At 37.9% G+C, this 16085-nt stretch overlaps 1 protein-coding gene across 2 annotated transcripts in view; it reads right to left on the bottom strand.

Annotated features, from left to right (window-relative positions):
• Nucleotides 1–1442: 1442 nt before the first annotated feature.
• MNAT1 (MNAT1 component of CDK activating kinase) overlaps nt 1443–16085 on the bottom strand; it is a gene marked incomplete at both ends in the record, with an annotated part of 167761 nt that continues 153118 nt past the window's right edge. For both annotated transcript variants that reach the window (XM_080707574.1, XM_080707575.1), the window contains one exon: nt 1443–1563. In XM_080707574.1, the coding sequence (XP_080563700.1) occupies nt 1443–1563 (121 nt within the window). The remainder of the gene's footprint in view (nt 1564–16085) is intronic.

Raw genomic sequence — 16085 nt, 5'->3', positions numbered from 1 at the left:
GACTTGGATTAAAAACAAACCGTGTATTCTAATTCTGGCTTTTTACTAATTTGTATACATGTTCTTGCCCAAGTCAATTATTCAGTAAATAATAAAATAAAATCTTTTTTTTTTTTTTTGGTGGTACTGGGGGTGGAACCCATAGGCTTTCTAACTCCAGGCTGTACTCCCAGACCTATTTTATATTTTATTTGGAAACAGGGTCTCACTAAGTTGCTGAGAGCCTCACTAAGTAGCTGAGGCTGGCTTTGAACCTGAGCGATCCTCCTGTCTCAGCCTCCCAAGAGCGGGGATTACAAGCGTGCACCACCATGCCTGGCATAAAATAAAATCTTAGTAAAATAAGATGAAGTTGTGAGATATAGAAATTCCATCCTAATGTAACCACAAGCCCTATTTCACATAACTTTCCACCCACAAAACTAACATCTGTTGTAATGGAGATGTGATAGGAAAACCTTTCATTTCCTTGAGAAGCTATGTCTCATATCCAGTGGTCTATATAACAGACTTATACAAGGTTGAAATGCTACAAATATCCATCCTATCCACATCTAAACTCTTAACACAAAACCCCAAGTATAATAAAAGCCTTTGAAATGTCAACAGAAACAAAATCAGAGTCTATGCATGGGGAAATTTCACTTAAAATACACCTTTTCCAGTCTCTAACATTCCATCATAAAATGAGCTCACACTGGAGGTGAAAGGTGCCGTTTAAGTACTGTTTTATTAACTTAATTCTCTGAATCAGCCATTACAGCAGGTCAGTGCCAGGCTGATTTCTCGAGTGTGCCTCTCAGCTGGGAACTGCCACACCTTGATCAAGGTCGGCCTCACTTTCCACTGCTGACACAGGCACCGAGCTCTCCCTTATGACCGAGTGACATTCGTACAGGGCAGGCTTTACTTGCTACAACCTGCTGGGAGAAGGGACTATATCCACTAGTCTGGACAAGTATTAAGAAGACATTAGAAAAAAGGGAGAAACTTTATGAGAAAAAATAATAGACTTGGATATTAACACTAAATGCTGTAATCAAAATGGCATTTTTAAATGTGTTCAAGTAAAACACTGTAATAAGAGAAAAACCACAAAATGTACTATAAAGTCTAATTTTATTTTTAAGAGATTTTACAAGTCTGTCAACCTCAAACATACATAGGTGAATTATTTATTCCTCTCTCCCATCAGATGAGGCTCACTGCCTTAATTCCTCTCAGAAAAAAATATAAGTAAAAAATAAATCTCTTCACAAATAAGTATTCCCTGTATTTCCCAGCTTAGTTCTGAAACCTTCTCTTTATAAATACTTTAACACAGCTGCTAGTGATAGTATTGGTGTGCAGCTGCATATGGGTATAATTTACAAGTCTGCTTTACTTTTCTAGCTCCCTGGTTCGACTCCAAGATCCAAATCTTATAAATGGAGAAATGAAGGTTAACTGGGGTGCCAGAAAAGCCCACTAAATGCATCTTGTAGCGCTCTGTGACAAGCAAGAGAAGAAGTATAGCCTCCGGCCAGGTCCTGGGGAGAAGCAGCTCGGACATGGTTTAAATACCTAAAACAAAACAAAAAGTGTAGTGTTGATATAGAAGGCACATATAAATTGGTAACACTTTACAAAGCACTAGAAGAGGAATTCTGAGATTGAAATGTTCAGCATACTTTATAAGTAGACCATAACCTTTCAAAAGAAAACATGCCAACATACATTGAGTGTCTAAACTAGTACTTAGTTACAAAGTAAATTACAGCAAGGACTAAAAGCTGTTCTGAAGGAGATTTCCTAAAAATAATACTTGCTATTAAAATGTCCGCTGTTCCACAATTTTCAGGACTGATTTCTTGGTTGCTGTTTGAGCACCTAATGATCTCCTTTCTGTCATATTCTTAATAAATGTACAATATCACAGTACTATTACATTACTAATGTTTTATATAAATATCTTAAAGCAAATCCCTATGTACTTAAGCAAATGGGATGGGGGAGAACATACTAGTTACTTCAAAATTACTTCATTATTACAAAAGTATATTATCGCCTTCCTGGCAGGAGAGAAAACTTTAGAAAATCATATGTCCAAAAATATCTCCGAGGCTGATGCTGAGGGCAAAAGAAATGTCTCATATAGTAAGCATACAAGAGTCTTTGTTTTTTAACTCCGAGCTATACTCTCAGACCTATTTTATATTTTATTTGCAAACAGGGTCTCACTAAGTTGCTGAGAGCCTCACTAAGTAGCTGAGGCTGGCTTTGACCCTGTGTGATCCTCCTGTCTCAGCCTCCCAAGCGCTGGGATTACAAGCGTGTACCACCACACCTGCTTGGAATCAAATTTTTCTAACCTTCATAATTATAGAGAAAACATGCCTAAAACAATTGGACAATGCTGCTGGGCATGGTGGCGCACATTTGTAGTCCCAGTACTTGGGTGGCTGAGACAGGAGTAGGTTCATGGCCAGCCTCAGATACTTAGTATTTTACCTCTACAACTTAGTAAAATCCTGTTTCAAAATAAATAATAAAAAGCAGGGCTTGGAGTGTAGCTCAGAGGTAGAATGCCCCTGAGGTCAATCCCCAGTACCACAAGAAAGAAAGAGAGGGGGGGGGGCACGCGCCTGAGCAAGAAAGAAAGAAAGAAAGAAAGAAAGAAAGAAAGAAAGAAAGAAAGAAAGAAAGAAAGAAAGAAAGAAAGAAAGAAAGAAAAGAAAGGAGAAGAAGAAGGGAGGGAGGGGAGAGAAAAGAAAATAGAAAAGAAAAGAAAAGGCAATCCTAGCCAGAGAGGGACAACTTTTTAGCATGACTACTGACATTGCTAGAAAACAAACATTCCCAGCTTTGCTCTAATGACTGCTTTAGGAAACCACATTGTTTCTTCAGGTCTCAGGAAGTAAAGCGGCTTCACTCACTTTACAGCAAATGAATAAATCAGGTACCAGAACATTTTAATAACTTGGAATCTTTCTACTCATTCATTCAAACTTCCTGTGTGTCAAGATCTTAATGCATGAGAAAGTTATTATTTCTAACATAATAACAAGTCAGTATTTGATTTATATCCATGTTTAATAAGCTTGTGTGATTTAAAAAATATATGGCAGCATAAGATACCAAACAAAAAAAGTGGTCAAAATAAAATGCAAGTTAAGCTCTTAAAATTGGCTATAATTTAGTCACAGTGCCACAAATCAAGGTGCTAAATCAATTCTTTGCCTCTCTGCCAAAGGTCAAATAGGAAAGAAAAAGGAGGAAGGGAATATATATTGAGCTATGATCTAAAACTATTTTGGGTAGTATATTTATAGTAAGATAAAGTATTTGTTCATATACCTCTGTTATAGTTAGATATAAAGTGTTCCCTAAAAAGCTCATTTATTAATATTCAGAGTTGACATAATTTAGTTATGATGGCTATAATCCCAGAAGTAGATAAATCCACTGTAACAGATTTTCCTGGGTGAGACCCAGTAGGCTGGCAGGGTGTGTGTAGAGGAGGTGGGTTCTGGGGTACAGCCTCAGAGATTATACATGACCCTTCCTGCCTCTGCTGTCTCTCAGTCCCGGCCTCCAGGAGGAGAGGAGCGCAGCCTGTGCGCGTCCCCTGCCTCCCCCACCATGCCCTGAGAGCTGTCATCCCCAGTCTCATGGACTGAGCCTGAAACATCCTAAGAAAATAAATCTTCTTTCCTCTAAGTCATGTGGTCAATCTTTAGATCATAGATGTAAGAATGCCAAAGGATACAACCTCCAAATTTTGTATATTTATTTATATATTATAAAGCGCTATATGCTTTTATATACATATATACATAATTATATACATTATATGCATAATATACTAACATAGAACATTATAAAATATATTGAAACAGATAATTCAAAGGATGGGATAAAAACATTATTTTAAGTTCTTTTCTTTTTGGTGGTACTAGGAATCGAAAACAGAGAGGCATTTTTACCTCTGAGCTATACCCCCAACCCAATTTTATTTTTTATTTGGAAAAAGGAAATCTAGGTTGATGAGGCTATCCTCGAACCTGTGATCCTCCTGTCTCAGCCTCCCAAGTACTGGTATTACAAGGGTGCACCACCATGCTCGGCTAGATAAAAACATTTAAATAAAAGTTTTAATATTTTCTCTCTTCATCCGATTTACATACCCTCCTAGGATGCATCACATTTTAGAGAATACCAAGGGACTTTAAAAAATATATATTTTATTAGTGCGCTGCAATTATATGTCATAATGAGGTTCAATGTGATAAAAAAAAAATATATACACACAGCTCTTGGTACATTCCTCTCCAACAGCCAACAATCCTTCTTCCCTCCACACCCTTGATAGTGAATTGGTTTGCTGCAGTATTATTTGAACAGTTTCCTTCTTCAGTCCTTCCTCTTTCCCTCCCTAATTCCCTTCCCCAAACTCCTGCCCCTACTCTATATGTCTTTCTCTACATTGAAGCCTCTTATGTTTCCTATTTTCTGACTTCCAAACAACCCTTGACTTTCTGAGAATTGTGGATCTTAGCATAATATACTCTGGTTCCAACCTGAGTAGAATTCCATTGTGTGTATATTTCTTTACCCATTCATCTATTGATTCATCTGGGTTGGTTCATAATTTGGTTATTAAAAATTAGAATGCCATTCTTGGACCAAAAAAAAAAAAAAAAAGAAATTGTAATGCTAAGCCAGGTGTGGTGATGCACACTTGTAATCCTAGTACTTGGGAGTCTGAGACAGGAGGATAGCAGGTTCGTCACCAGCCTCAGCAATTTAGTGAGGCCCTCTGCAACTTGGTAAGACCCTGATTCAAAATAAAAGAATAAGGTCAAGCTGAGAGTATAACTCAGAGGAAGAATGGCTCTAGGTTCCATCCCCTGCACCCACAAAAATAATTTAAATAGATTCATCGTCGAGCATGGTGGCACAAGCTTGTAAGCCCAGCATTTGGGAGGCTGAGACAGGAGGATCATGGTTCAAGGACAGCCTCAGCTACTTAGTGAGGTCCTCTGCCACTCAGTGAGACCCGGTTTCAAAATAAAGAATAAAAAATAGGGCAGGGAGTGTAGCTTGGAGGTCAAATGCCCCTGGGTTCCACCCCCAGACCCGCAAAAATAAATAAATAAATAAATAAATAAATAAATAAATAAAATTTATAAAAATAAAAAATAGGGATTCATCAAACGTATCACATAGCATAAAGTTATGTTTATTACCTTCCAGAATGAACACACACACACACACACACACACACACACACACACACACACACAAACGTGTTAAACGTGAGTGTTAAAATTCTGATGAATAAGGCCGGGCGTGGTGGCTCACGCTTGTAATCCCCGCGCTTGGAAGGCTGAGACAGGAGGATCGCACAGGTTCGAAGCCAGCCTCAGCTACTTAGTGAGGCTCTCAGCAACTTAGTGAGACCCTGTTTTCAAATAAAGTATAAAAAAAATAGGTCTGAGAGTATAACCCGGAGGTAGAAAGCCTCTGGGTTCCACCCCCAGTACCACAAAAAAAAAAAAAAAAAAAAATTCTGATGAATAAGAAAAGAGATATTGCCACCTCACAATCTAAAAATCAACCTGGTTTCACTGGGAACTTACTATCATGCAAATAATAATAAGTGAGTAATATTTTTACAAATAACTTACAAATAACACGGAAATAAAATGTTCCATGCTTGATACATATTTTAAGCTAATTTTCATCCCACACTAGATGATAGTTCATGCTCTTTTCTTTCCTCAGATAATAAAAAGAAAAGCATAGTCTTAGCTCCAATGGCTGTTCGCTCCTGGAAGAAGCCAAGTACCACAAGAGAATGTTTGTCAACTGTAAGAAGCCAACTATCACAAATGAGAATTGGTTTTCATAGCTGTAATACAAACCACTGTGCAACTAACTGTTTTGATTCATCACATTTTGGTATAGCTTGCTTCTGGGAAAGTTGAGTCATACCATTTCTGGCTTGCCAATTCCAGCATAAACTTGAAGTGTGCATACAGCTTTTTATATGTTATCCCGAGAAACCTGAAACAGCTGCACAGCTGGCAGAAAACACAGGACCACCAGTAAAACGGCCCAAACAGTTGCATCTTTTAATTTATGACTGTGCACTGTTTCCATAAAGAGTATGTAAAACAGTTCAGCTTTATAGGTAAAATGTAATAAACAGTCATACTCATAGAGGCCATAAATGTATTTTAAATAGTTTATCTAAAATGATTAATTATCACTTGAAAACAGTATTTCTTGAACGGTCATAATGCAGAGCAATGAACAAATATCTTAAAACTTGAGTAATTAATGCTAAGTTGTATGAATCTTGCTGCCAAAATCAGGTCAATTAAAATTTCTTTGCACAGCACGGAAGAAAATGCACTTCCCTTCTAGCAATCATTTACATGAAACATGTCTGTGACTGACTTTTTTTGAAGAGTTCTCCCTATTTATATACTGCTGTTTTGGATTTCTAGAGCTGCACAAAACTGTTTACTGTTAAGTAATTCAAAATATTTTCACCATAGCAAACTATATTAACTTCAATCTAAATAATAAAGTCTAATCCATTCTTGTTATTCAGTTGTAGGCTTTTATTTTCCAGGTATCTTAACTCAGTGTTCTCAAACCTCTAACTATTGTAGTATGCCAAAGTATTTTAAAGGATCTGCCACATTGAAACCACACAATGAGAATTCAGTGTTTTTCCTACTTTTCCCCCTTTACCTTAACCCACACCTGTGTTGTTTTAATTCTTTCATGACCACTATGAGTACGTCGCTGAATAGGATTCCTGGGGTTTCTGGCATAGGTGACTATCATTTCATGCAGACCTTATATAACAGAATGAGGAAGAAGTCTTAGCCAAATTTATTTCCAAACGTCAAGCTCAGTTGGGTTTTGGAACCTGGTGGTAATTGCTCTGACTATTTAGCCGATCCCAGGACACTATTTCTGTTTTTCATGGGTTTATTTTAAATATGTGTAAAGCTTATAAGCAGAAACCAGGAAAGAAAAAAAAAAGAAGTTTGCTTACTTTGGTACCTGTACCTTTATTTTTAGTGAGAGCAGACTAAACTCACATTTTAAAAATCATGCCTTGGATTATTTTTTTAATATTGAAAAATGTATGTTTTCAAATGCATGTCTAAGATAATTCTTGTTCAAGGGCATCTTATCCTACCTTATGCTCTGTCTAAAGTTGCCTTCCTTTGCCATCACCCATCAAAGTCCTTTTGAAATAGACTTTGGAAGTCTTGAACCATGGCTCGGTGGCTATGAGCTTGCCTAGGGATTTCCAGCATTGGGTAGTGGAGGGGAGGGACTTTCGAGAAAGGGTAGGAAAAAGAAGTACTGGATCCTGAGCAGAGAGTAAGAGACCCAGGTCCGATGGCTCATGCCTGGAATCCTAATACTTGGAAGGCTGAGACAAGATGGTCAGAGTTTCAAGGCCAGCCTTAGCAATTCAGGAAGAGCCTGTTTCAAAATAAAATAAGAAAAAGGGCTAAGGGTATAGCTCAGAGATAGAATGCCCCTGGATTCTATCCACGGTACCATAAACAAATGAGAGACAGACAGACAGACACACACGAATTCAGCAGTAGAATACCATATTGGAAGGTTTGTTCCTGAACTTTCATGTCCTAAACTGCTGGGGTTTTTTCTATTAGACTTAGCAAATTTTACTCCAAAACAGGGTGGCAAATTTATACTTAGCTTCAGAAAGAGTTCCTTTTCTCAGTTCTTTAACATAAGAGACTATCTGAGATTACTCTTTTACTCTTTCTTTAAAAGTCCCATACTGAACTGGGAATGGTAGCCCATACTTGTAATCCCAGAGCTTGGGAGGGAGGCTGAGACAGGAGGATCACACAAGTTCAAAGCCAGCCTCAGCTACTTAGTGAGGCTCCAACTAAAGTATATAATAGGTTTGGGAGTAGAGCCTGGGGGTAGAAAAGCCCCTAGGTTCTACCTCCAGTACCACACACACACAAAGTTCCATATTGACCATCTGGCTCAAATACTGTACTGTGCTCATTTTAAGTGCTGTTCACAATGATCAGTCCTCAGCTAGGGGCAGAGGGCAGGGGCTGTCACTCAAGACTGAGAGGCAACACTCTTTTCCTCCAGGCACAGCCTACTTATGATAACTCTTCAAACACACTGGCTCTATAGAATCTAGAGCTCTCAAAAATTGAACTGAAATTAAAATATAAAATTCATATTAGTTTTCTCTACTTCAAATTACTAGGCCTATAAAAAGTTAAAAACTTGGAAAAAGGTAATGAACTCTAGAGACTTTCTTTTTACAAGGTGGTGTGTCTGTCTGTCTGTCTCTCAGATGGTGGTCTCACTATCATGCATTAAACAGACCTATTCAAACATCTGTGACAAAAGTCAAATGAGCTGCCACTAAGAGAGAACACCCAAGCTGGGCATGGTGGCACACACTTGTAATCCCAGTACTTAGGAGGCTGAGACAGGAGGATCGAGGTTTGAGGACAGCCTCAACTACTACTTAGTGAGACCCTTTGCAACTCAGTGAGACCCTATTTCAAATAAAGAATAAAAAATAGAGCAGACACTGGGCGTGGTGGTGCACGCTTGTAATCCCTGCGCTTGGGAGGTGGAGACAGGAGGATCATGCAAATTCGAAGCCAGCCGCGCTGGCTTAAGAGAGCCTATTTCCAAATAAAAAGTATAAAATAGGTATGGGAGTGTAACCCTGAGGTAGAAGGGTTTCCAGGAACCCCAGTACCACCAAAATAAATAAATAAAATAAAATAAAATAAAAGGGAGGGGGCTGGGTATATAGCTTAGAGGTAGAATGCCCTTGGGTTCCATTTCCAGTACTGCAAAAAGAGAGACAGACAGACAGACAGACACAGAGAAAGATCACCCAGCTATCAGATCTTATAAGAAGTTCAGCCAAACCTACAAAAGACTTAATATTAATAACCCAAAGTGAGATGATGATGATGATGATGATGATGCAGTACTGGAGATGGAACCCAGGGGCATCTACCTCCGAGCTACATACACCTCCAGCCCTATTTTTTATTCTTTATTTTGAAACCAGGTCTCATTGAGTTGCGAAGGGCCTCGCTGAGTAGCTGAGGCTGCTGCAAACCTGTGATCCTGCTGTCTCAGCCTCCCAAGTACTAGGATTACAAGTGTGCACCACCACGCCCAGCTCTAGAACACCCATGTGTTGCCTACAAGAGATTTACATTATAAGACCCAACGCTAGACAGACGCTACAAGAAAATCATAGGCCATTATCCCTATGGAACATAAATGTAAAATCCTCAAGGAAATACTGACAAACTGAAGTCAATAGCATATTAAAATTGATATTCTTTTAATATTTATCCCAGGGATACCAAGATGATTCAATATGCATTTAGCTATAAATTTTATATAGTATATCAGAATGGACAAAAGCCATATGATCATTTTAACCGATTTAGAAAAAAAGTTGTGACAAAATTAAACATATTTGAGCCGGGTGTGGTGGCGCACGCTTATAATCCCAGCATTCAGGAGGCTAAGACTGGAGGATTGCGATTCACAGACAGCCTCATCTACTTACTGAGGCCCTCCACAACTTAATGAGACCCTATTTCAAAATAAAGAATAAAAAATAGGGCAGGGGGTGTAGCTCAGTGTAGCCTGGGTTCCATCCCCAAACCTGGAAAAAAAAAAAGACATATTTTCATGATAAAAATATCTCCCAACAAGCTAGGCATGGTAACACATGCTTGTAATCCCAGCATTTGGGAGGCTGAGACAAGGAGATTCATGGTTTGTGGACAGCCTCAGGTACTTAGTGAGGCCCTTTGCAACTCAGTCAGACTGTTTCAAAATAAAGAATAAAAAATAGGGCTGATGGCTTAGCTCAGAGGTAGACTGCCCCTGCATTCCATCTTCAGTACCACAAAAACAAAACAAAAATCTCTCAACAAATTAGGTATCGAAAGAATGTCCCTCAACACAATAAAGGCCACATATAATAAGCACACAGCAAAGAGCACACTGGCTCTAAAAAGTTGGAAATGTTTCCTGTAAGATCAGGAAACAGACAAGAATACTCACTCTTGTCACTTCTACTCAATACAGTACTGGAAATCTTGGCCTGAACAATTAGGCAAGAGTAAGAAATAAAAGACATCTAAAATGAAAAGAAATAGATTGTTTCTGCAGCTGCCATGATTTTATTTACAGAAAATCTGAAAGATGCCACTGAAAACTATTAGAATAAATGCATTCAAAAACATTTCAGGGTGCCAAATCAACATAGAAAAGTCAGTGAATTTTCTATACATTAGCAAGGAACTACCAAAAACTTTTTAAAAATCCTGCTTGAAATATATACTCAACAAAACAAAACAAAAACAAACAGAAAACCTTACAAATAGATTTAACCAAGGAAGTTAAAGATCTTAACATTAAGAACTATAAAAAATAATGTGGAAGAAAACTGAAATACATAAGTAAATAGAATTAAAACAGATGCACCTCAACTTGTAATGGGATTACATCCCAATAAGCCTATTGAAAATTGAGAATGCATGCACTTCACCTAACCTACTGACCATCACAGCTTAGCAACAGTACACTGTATACATCACCCATTTACCCCTATATACACACATTTACCCCTATATACACACTATATATATACATACACCCACACACAACTGTTACAACAGCTACTATTATAAAAAGGACAATAGATGGCTACTATAAAAACACAAGGTAGGCAACAATGCAGAGAAGACTGAACCCTTGTTCACTGCAGGTGAGGGCATAAATTACTGCAGCCATTGAATACATATACACAAATAAAATGGAATTGATATGTCCAAGAGATTCTGCACTCCCATGTTTACTGCAGTATTATTCATGATAGCCAAGATGTTATCAACCTATGTGCATCAAAAGGTTAAGAAAATGAGTGATATACACATAAATTTATTAGACACACAATGGAACACTATTAAACCTTTAAAATGAAGGGAACTGTTATTTGTGTCACTTGTGTCAACATGGATGAGTTTAAAGAACATCATGCTACGTGAAATAAGCTGGGTGTAGAAAGGTAAATGCTAAATGATCTCACATGTTGGAAGGTGAGCTCATAAAAGCAGAGTCTAGGATGGTGAGGGCACTCGTAGAAATTCATAAAAGTCTGGTTATGAGGACTAAGTTCTACAGATATATTGTGCAGCATAACTACAGCTAGTAAGAATGTATTGTATACTTGAAAGCTACTTAGAAAATAGATTTTAAATGTTCTCACCTCACATACAGTAAGTATAAATAGGTTAAGATTTAAACAAGCTGTACAATGTAAATATACACAATTTTATTTATCAATTATAACAGAATAAAACTGGGAGAATAAAAATAAAAAGCAAAGGAATGATAATCACCATATTCAGATGAGAGCACAGCAGGGAAAGAGGAATTCACTAAGAGGGTTTCAACAGCGCTGATCATGTTCCATATCTTAAGTTAACCAGCAGAATTCAAAATAGAGGACACGAAGGAGTATACAACAGAGAAGAAATGAAACGGAAACTACTCAGCAAACAACTGTTTCATTATTACTCTTTGTAATATATATGTATATGATATACTTATACATGTAAATGTGATATATGTATATATGATACATTTTCTATTTACGAAATATTTTATTCGGAAAAATGTAGCACACAGGGCACAGTCACAGCTGCATAGCTACTAGCACTCCAATAAACAATTTGTATGTAAATACTGAACCATTCTGAGTTTCCCTTGATGTCAGCAAATATTACTTTTAGCTACTATGGTCCACTTATAATAATTCATAAAATTGTAATAATTCATCCCAGTGTATGTTTAATACTGAAATATGTTACAGTCATATTGTTATTTCTACTGTTTTAATGGACTCTCTGCTTTCCCTGCAAAGTCAATACATCAACTTAAGATGGGAAAAGCAGCAGTTAGTAAAATCAAATTTATCTGCAAAGAACCCTTTGAAGATTATACATCTGAAGTGCAAGTCAGTACTGATCAGTGGTTAAAAAGCTGACCTATGAAAACTGAAAAGCAAGGTGGCGATGATGTAATTCAGGTGGTCAAAGAGATCTCAGCCAAATTCCTAATAATCTGACATTTCTCTCCATTAAGTGTGCTTTCAAAAGTTACATTGCTACACTGTTTCCATTCTCACCAGCTCTCCTTTCTCTGTTCCCCACATCATCTGTATTGCCACTACTGTCACTTTATTTCAGGTCGTTATTACCTCTTTCACTTACTACTGTTAATAGGTCCATTGCTTTACCAGAGTATGAAATACTAAGTTCTCTAAGGTAACAGTCTGGGTGGAGAAACCGAACTCAGTTTCCCTCTCATTTAGCTAGTTAGTTAAGCACCCTCCTAAGTTTATGGAAGGAAATTCTTTCCACTGATGTGGTTTTCTGTTGACTGCAGAACCTCTATACATCTCAGTCTTCTTTCCTGTACCATTTTCCTTCTTTATCTTATAAACACAAAAGGACAAATGGTTTAGCAGAAAGAACATACACTTTGGAAACAGACACATATACGTCTGAATCCCTTTCTGGACAATTACTAACATTTTTTTTAACATTATGATTTTGAAAGTGCTTTTATTTTTAAGCTTCAGTTTCCTTATCTGTAAAAGAGAGATAATAAATATGCTTCATAGTGTTTTTTAGAAGATTAGGTAAGAAAAAGATAAAGAAGATTAAGATGTAAAGCATCTTATGCAGAACATTCATGAAGTAGTGTGCTTGCCCACCATATATGCCTTCCTCTCGATACTGTTAACACTAAGTATGCTTTCACAAGAGATAGACCTTCTATGAACCAAAATTTCCTCTGCTTATTAGAATGTACCTGTCATAGCCAAGCATGGTGGCGCACGCTTGTAATCCCCACGCTTGGGAGGCTGAGACAGGAGGTTCGCACAGGTTCGAAGCCAGCCTCAGCTACTGAGTGAGGCTCTCAGCAACTTAGACCGTTTCCAAATAAAATATAAAATAGGTCTGGGAGTATAGCCCAGAGGTAGAAAAGCCCCTGGTTCCACCCCCAGTGCCAATAAATACATACATACATATACCCCATGCAATCTACCTTCCTATCTATTTCCATGTCTAGCCCAACAATAATAACAACATTGTTGCCCTCTTTATTCCTGTTCAGTTTCCCAGTTATGAAGATACAAGTGAGGACTTCAAAGGAGGGGAGTCCTTGCTTGTTAATCTCTTATTACAGGATAAGGGAGACATCCAAGGATTCCACTACACACATACTAAGAGACATATGGGATTTTTTTTATTATATATATATACACACGCATGCACAATAAAGTTGTATGGGCACAAACATATGCACCAATCTGTACTTCACAACTCTGATGTACATCCTAGTAAGTGTGCTTTCAAAAGTTACATTGCTACACTGTTTCCATTCTCACCAGCTCTCCTTTCTCTGTTCCCCACATCATCTGTATTGCCACTACTGTCACTTTATTTCAGGTCATTATTACCTCTTTCACTTACTACTGTTAATAGTATATAACTGATCAACCTATTTACAGTATATTCTCTGTCTCAACCTACTCATAGTTACCAAATTAATCTTTTCATGGCAAAGCTCTGCATGACTCTCACACAAATAGACATTGATTGGCTCCCTATTTTGAAGAACAAAGACCAAATTCCTTTCCCTACTCTTCAAGGCCTACAGTATTTGATTCCAGTCCACCTTTCCACTTATTTCCCATTAATCATCTCCATGGACCCTGAATTTTAGCCAAAGTCAACCATGAGGTTTTCTGTTATTCCTTAGTAAAGCCTTCACAGCTACCCACTCTGTGCCTTTGGTCATGCTGCTTCCTGTTCTTAGACTGCTTTATGAATGCCTTACCACTGCCTGTCTTCCAAAGCCATGGCTCATTGGCAGCCACTCCATTCTGAACAGAGACAAGAGAAGTTTCCCTGTCCAAACAGAAATTTTACGTAACAAACAAAATAATTAAATAAACTAATCTTTTAAAAAGAAAAAGAAAAAATTCTGGAGTAAGAGGAGTGAGCTTCTTGGCTGAAGTTCAGGCAGGCTGTAGGCATCAGTGATGCCATACAGGGACAGGATACAGGCCTCGGTCCTGTCAGAGACAGGAAGCTGGGACTGGAGTGGCTCCCTGCATATGACCCAAACCTATAAAATACAGTACCATCTGTAAAACAACTTACAGACTTGCTCATTAGCCTGGAGTCAGTCGTGGAAAAAAAAAAAAAAAAAAAAAAAAAGCTTGTAATCCATTCAGAGACATGATGGAAAAGAAATCACACATTAGACTTCAGAACACCTAAGGCTACAGCAACTCCCAAGAAATTGAGAACAAATGGCCAGATTTAGCAAAGTCCATGGGCGGGCTTCCGTGAGGAGCAAATGTGACTCTATCAGTGTACCTCCATAATCCAATGCCCATGAGAAAATAATTCCCACTAAAAGGGGGTTGACAATAACAACAAAAACTGCAAGGACTTGCTTATAAAAGAAAAAGTCAGACTCGCCGGGCGTGGTAGCGCACACTTGTAAACCACGCACTTGGGAGACAGAGACAGGAGGATCGTGCTGGTTCGGAGCCAGCCTCGCTGGCTTATGAGACCCTGTTTCCAAATAAAAAAAAATATGTAAAATAGATCTGGGAGTGTAGCCCGGGCGTATAAGGGCTTCCAGGAACCCCAGTACCACCCCGCAAAAAAAAAGTCAGACTCATACTGACCCATAGACAAGAAATAATCTAAAGAAAACTTTAAAAGAAGTATATTTAATGTCAAAAGAGATGAAAAAAGAAAGAGATACCATAAGGAAGCAAAAGAACAATACAATAAGAATAGTCATTTTCTTTTCTTAAAGAATCAAACAGAGGGCAGGCGTGGTGGTACACGCTTATAATTTCAGTACTTACGGGACTGAGGCAAGAGAATCACAGGTTCATGGCCAGCTTCAGCTGCTAAGTGAGGTCCTCCACAATTTAGCAAGACCCTTTTCAAAATAAAGAATAAAGTATAGGGCTGGGGGTATAGTTCAAAGGTAGAATGGCCCTAGGTTCAATCCTCAGTACTGAAAAAAAAAAAAAGGACACATTGAACAGGAATTCCTGGAATAAAAATATTAATGGATGGGTTAAGAAGTGGATTAGCCACAGAATGAGAAATGATTAGTGAACTAAAAGATACATGCAAGAAAAAATACAGAATATAAAAAAACTTTAAAAAAAGAAAGAAAAATACTTTTTTCCAAAAGGAAAATATGAAAGAATCACTGAAAAGATGTTTCAGCAAGGAGGAAATTAATCCCCAAAGGAAGAGCAGGACAAAAGAGACAAAGATGAGCCAGAAACAACAAGAAGCTAGTGACAAAAATAGAACGGGAAGCCTGCAGACGACTACGGATGAGCATCTAAGGGCTTTGCATTGTTCAGAAGGAGAAGAGATACTAACTTTAGACTTTTGAAAAAAGTGTCAATTCTGAGTGGCATAATTATTATTTTTATATTACTCTTGTACTTCTCTGTGTTTGAAATACTTAGCATCTGATCTGGGCCACTCCTTTTCTAGATCGTTCAGGTAGAATCACTTCTTCACTTAATGCATTAAACACTTTACCTTTCTTGCATTTACTCTGGAGACTTGTAAATGCTATGTGTTCCCTACAAGATAAGGTGTTTTGTTGAGGGTTTTCCTTCTTTCTTTCTCTTTATTTATTTATTTATTTATTTATTTATTTATTTTGATACTAGGGATTGACCCCAGGGGCATTCTACCTCCAAGCTACAACCTTAGCCCAATTTTATCTCTTATTTGGAAACAGGGTCTCACTAAGTTGCTGAGAGCCTCACTAAGCTGCCGAGACTGGCTTTGAACCTGTGATCCTCCTGTCTTAGACTCCCGAGTTTACAAGATTACAAGCCTGTGCCATCACACCTGGCTCAAGATACGTTTTTTGATAATTTGAGAATAAATATTTATTTAATAACCATC

This window comes from Muscardinus avellanarius (assembly GCF_963383645.1).
Source record: "Muscardinus avellanarius genome assembly, chromosome: 12".
Lineage (NCBI taxonomy): Eukaryota > Metazoa > Chordata > Mammalia > Rodentia > Gliridae > Muscardinus > Muscardinus avellanarius.
This window is presented reverse-complemented; position numbering and strand designations above follow the sequence as displayed.